At 37.5% G+C, this 5,000-nt stretch overlaps 1 protein-coding gene across 1 annotated transcript in view; it reads right to left on the bottom strand.

Moving 5' to 3' along the window:
* Positions 1 to 2,050, bottom strand: part of prtfdc1b (phosphoribosyl transferase domain containing 1b) — a 5,820-nt gene extending 3,770 nt beyond the window's left edge. Inside the window, 2 exon segments of the mRNA XM_083542521.1 lie at positions 3 to 109; positions 1,882 to 2,050. Of these exon segments, the coding sequence (XP_083398647.1) occupies positions 3 to 109; positions 1,882 to 1,926 (152 nt within the window). The 5' untranslated portion in view covers positions 1,927 to 2,050.
* Positions 2,051 to 5,000: the final 2,950 nt, after the last annotated feature.

Raw genomic sequence — 5,000 nt, 5'->3', positions numbered from 1 at the left:
ACCGGTCCATGATGACTCCATGTGGAATGTAGACGCAGTCCAGATCCCCGCTGTAGTGCTTCGGGTAGGTGAACAGGTCCAGACAGTACCCCGGCCAGTCATCTGGGATCTGTTGATGACAGATGTTCATGTTGGTCACATAGAGAACTTTCTGAGGTTATGTTCATCACAGAGGCATCGGATTGTTCTAAATTCTTTAGTGAACATTGGGTCCCCCCCACATCTCATATCTGGACTTTACTGCATCCTGAAAGCCAGCCATGAGGAGTTCCACCTGAAATACAGAATGGAGTAACACCATAATTCTCCTGCAGGTGGCGCTGTTTAGGTGTGTGTGTTTGTGTGTGTGTGCGCGTGTGTGTGTGTGTGTGTGTGTGTGTGTGTTTTAACCTACTCATGAGCACAGGAATACAAACAGAGGGAAAACAGATTATTACCTGCGCTGGAATACAGGGGGCGTGCTCACCAGAAATGGCCGTCGTTTCATATTTGACTAATTTTAAGAAAATTAAGAAAATTTTCAGGCTCCGATTTAATAATGACAATTTAAACCACACATTTCACAAAGTTTCGTGAAAATGTTCCCGATAACTAACAATGCTACTTTAAATTTCTTTAAAGCAACTAGCATGTTTATAATTGCTGAGTAAGCTAACTGGGGGTCCAATAAATATACAGCCTGTATCCCCTTTGGTTCGCTGGAATAAATAGCTAGCAGGAATATAGTTTTAGCTAGAATTGTTTGAAAATTAGCATGCTTGTCATTTTAAATCAAAATTCACACTGATTGTTCAATTATTCACATAAACCATAAGTGTTCCCCAACACAAGCGTGTCAAATAAATAAGCAGCTAGTTAGTGTTCGCTAGAAAATCCCAGAATGAATTTCTGGTAGTGGCGTGATGGAAAAATGGATCGGAAAGCTAGCTCTCCTCTCTGTATGAACTGTAGCTCTCGTTTGCTAGGAGCTAGCTGGCAGATTAGTGTTAGCTAGAAATAAACAGTCATTCAATTTCCTGCTGACTGTCAATAAAACCCAATGATAACTCTCCTCGCCATTCCAGTTTACAGAGTGACCTCAATCCAACATGGTCGCCCATGATGGGATCGGCGTAGACTAGCGCGTCTCTATGTCGTAAAAGTTTATAGCAGCAATGCGTGTACAAATCAGTGTTTTGAGATCGTTAGTGTTATCGCTAATGTTATCTGTGTAGCTAAAAAATATTTTAAAAAACTAGTCATGTGACCAATCAGAGTGAATGACGTCACTAAATCTGGGCACGTAATTCAGGGTTAATGCAGATCTTGTTATTGTGATGGGAATGTTTTCAATTTTCGATTTTGGTTTTACTCCTTTAGAAGTAGGAGAAATTGGAGATAAAATAAATGATGAAAGATCAGTGTATATAGTTGGTGTGTGACGTCACGGTGGCTTCATTTGGTACACTTTGGAGGCAAAACATCAACTTCATGCCCGATGACGTCATGACGGAAAAAAGGAATTCAGATAAGCAGCTTTAACACTTACAGCCTGAGACTTAATAATATATATATTATAATATATAATAACTATAACTAATATAATAAACAAAAAGGGCCTGTTTTCTCTACAGAGTTGATTATTCTCAGGTCTGAAATCTCGAATTTATTAATCAGCTTCATTTCCGTTTGATGTTGAAATAAATGAATAAAAGGTTAATTAATGTAATGAAATCAGGCGTGTATTTAAGAAAGCGGAAATGAAGTGATGAAATGCGACAGTAAAGACGGCGGTGTTGCGCAACATCACCAAAAACTTTCCCAAACTTTGGTTTCACTTTTTCCTCTACAACAAGAAAAGGAAAAAAAAAGCGGAAATATTTCAGGGAAATGTTTAGTTACCACGATGCCTCTGTGGGTCTTTGTGTCCAAACTCAGTTGTGCCATGCTGCAGGATCTTCAGCTTTTACACAACACAACACAACACAACACACTCAGCTCAACAAAGCTCCTTTTTACTGCTGCCAACATTCAAACCGCTCCGCGCATGCGCAAACGCACACCAACCACAATACACAGAACACAAGAACCATGAGCTCTCCAAATAAAACCCTCCCAAGAACCATTTTCTAACATTCACCCTGAAAAATCCCACACCGGTTAGATCTAGAGCCCTCCAGGAGCAGAACTTCCTTTAAGGCTCTATGTAGAACTGTACAGAAGAGTTTCATCTTACAAAGAAGGTTCTTAAAGTTTTTAGTAAAATGCCTTGTTTCATTTAATAACTTAATAATAAATGTAAAAAAAAACAATTTAAATGCAAAAAAAAAAATCGCCAACGAAAATAAAATACAGCATAATAAAGTGAAATAAAATAAAACATTAAAAAAGAAATTAACAAACCGAGATGCAAAGAGAGCAAAAATAAATCAATCAATTCTAATAAAATATGATGTAATAAATAAATGGAAAAAAATGTGATAAAAAATACCCACTGACAAAAACATAAATTAAACTTAAATGACACAGAAATACTAAATAAATTAATAAATATGTGAGTAACAAAGTGAATTCATATATTAATAATAAAAATGCAATATAATATTGTAAAACAAAATAATAAAAGCATAAAAAATTACGTAGAACAGAATAGAATAAAATCAATATGAGAAAATAAAATGTAATAATAATAAAAACTATTAGGAGAATTAAAATATAATTAGGAAAAATAATTACAATCAAGTAAAATAAATAATATTATGGATTAGAATAATGTGAAACATAATAAACAATGCAATACAGTTCTATGATATTAAGCAGTAATGGAGTGGAATAAAATAAACAGCATAAAATAGAATTAATAAAACACAACAGGAGAAATGAGAATGAAAAGAAAAAAAGACTAGAATAAAAGAATGAAGGAATAAATGCTTCTCGAGCTGATCCAGAGGAACACACACACACACACACACACACACACACACACACACACACACACACACACACACACACACACACACACACACACACACACACACTAATGGGTTACATTTAAACACACATTAAAGTCAAGGTTTAATTAACGAAGTTTAGCAGGTTGCTTATGAAGCACTTAGCAAGTGTGTGTGTGTGTGTGTGTGTGTGAGAGAGAGAGAGAGAGAGAGAGAGAGAGAGAGAGAGAGAGAGAGAGAGAGAGAGAGAGAGCTATCTTGAACCTCCACACTTAACCCTAGATTGTATGCAGTGTTCTTTTTTAAGACTTAAATTTCACATGATTCAGTACAGTTGGGTTTGAGGAACACAGATTAGGAGAAACCTAATGGACTGGAATTGGAAAACAGGTGCACACACACACACACACACACACACACACACACACACACACACACACACACACACACACACACACACACACACACACACACACACACACACACAGAGAGAGACTAGTCATATACAAGGTTTGTGGACTCCTGACTAACATTATGTGCTTTTTGAACATCTCATTCCACATTTAGTCTCTATTTTTATTTGCTCTTGTGATAGCCTCCAGTCTTCTGGAAAGATGTTTCACTAGATTTAGATTCAGGGAGATTTATTCAGCCACAAGGGTGTTAGTAAAGCTAGGTGCTGATCTAGGTGAAAAGGTGAGGAGGTCTGGTGTAGCACTCAATAAAGCTTTAAAGAACCACTGAAGAACCAGAGAAGAACATTGGGTAACCTGGGGAAAATTCCAAACGACAAAAAACAAAAACTGGAACCAAGGCAGGAAACAGGGAACATGTAATATGTAATATAGTTAGCAGGCAAAGATGGAAACCAGGACTATGAACCTTCAACACTCTGAAACGAACAGACAGTCGGGAAAATACAAAGATAATTGACCGGAGGAGCTCAGGGTCCAGATGAGCTCTGCTTAAACAACATACATTAGTGTAAAATGGAATTCCTGCCCACAGGCTTCCTTCCACCGAAAAGCTTTTTATACTTAAATCTGAAAGCTTGTCTGTTTTTTTTAGAGCTTTCAGAAAGAAAAGCCCAGACTCCATTTTCAGATACTTTCAGCTCCCTGAGGTTTGAAGAAACCAAACAAAACAAAATCCCTTTTTATCCTGTTCAAACCTTCCAGATGTACATTTATTCCTGAGCTGATCTGGGATCAGAGTCTGATGCTGCTGACTTCCTGGCACTGTGATGGTGATGTAAGGTCTGGAGCGAGGAAATGGGGTCATGCTAGAGATGATGTGAGGGAGCATGTTGCTCTGCTTCAGCTTTAAAGTTTTGCTGATAAAGCTCAGGTTGTGACTGAATTATTTATGAGCGAGCAGGAATGGAAAATGGTGTAGCAGACTGAGGATCTGGTCTTAGATCAGAGAGATTTATTATGTTTTCTCTTTATTAGAGAACCACCAATGAGGGCTTTGTGGTGCTTGTGGTTTGCATCTTGAAGGCATGGCCTGTCCGGTGCATAAGATAGCAAAACAGGAATGAACTGAGTGTGATGCTCCAGAAGATTCTGTAGCCTTTCCACTTATTGAAGATCAACACATGTTCTTATATCATGGAACATCATGTGATAATTGTGCTTTGCAGACTTCATAGCTCTGCGGTTAAAGCCATGGTCTAGTTACCCAGGGAATTAGAGTAAAATTTTTGCTTGTCCTTCAACCCATCTTTCGAATATAGAAAGTCTTTCTTAAAGATGGTCTATCTTAAATAATAAGAACGGAGAACACTGGCACAGAAGATACCTCTCAAGCGCATATTTCTTATTGATAATAATGAATGTATTTACACTATAAGAACGTAAATAGGTTTCTAAAGGTTCTGCCTTAAATGGAGATTCCTCACACAATGAAAGAGAACATGCTCAGAAAGTTCATGTTGTCAGTACCTCAGGGTCAATATTAAATACACGAGTTTAGTTTACTATCACAAACTTGCGTCTGACCTGTTTTGGTTTTTATCTTCAAAAATTTGTTTGAAGGCCCCAGCGAGAATTGAACTCGCGACCCCTGGTT

Source organism: Silurus aristotelis (assembly GCF_946808225.1).
Source record: "Silurus aristotelis genome assembly, chromosome: 5".
Taxonomy (NCBI): Eukaryota; Metazoa; Chordata; class Actinopteri; order Siluriformes; family Siluridae; genus Silurus; species Silurus aristotelis.
Note: the sequence above shows the minus strand (reverse complement) of the source record. Positions and strands in the feature narration are given on the sequence as shown.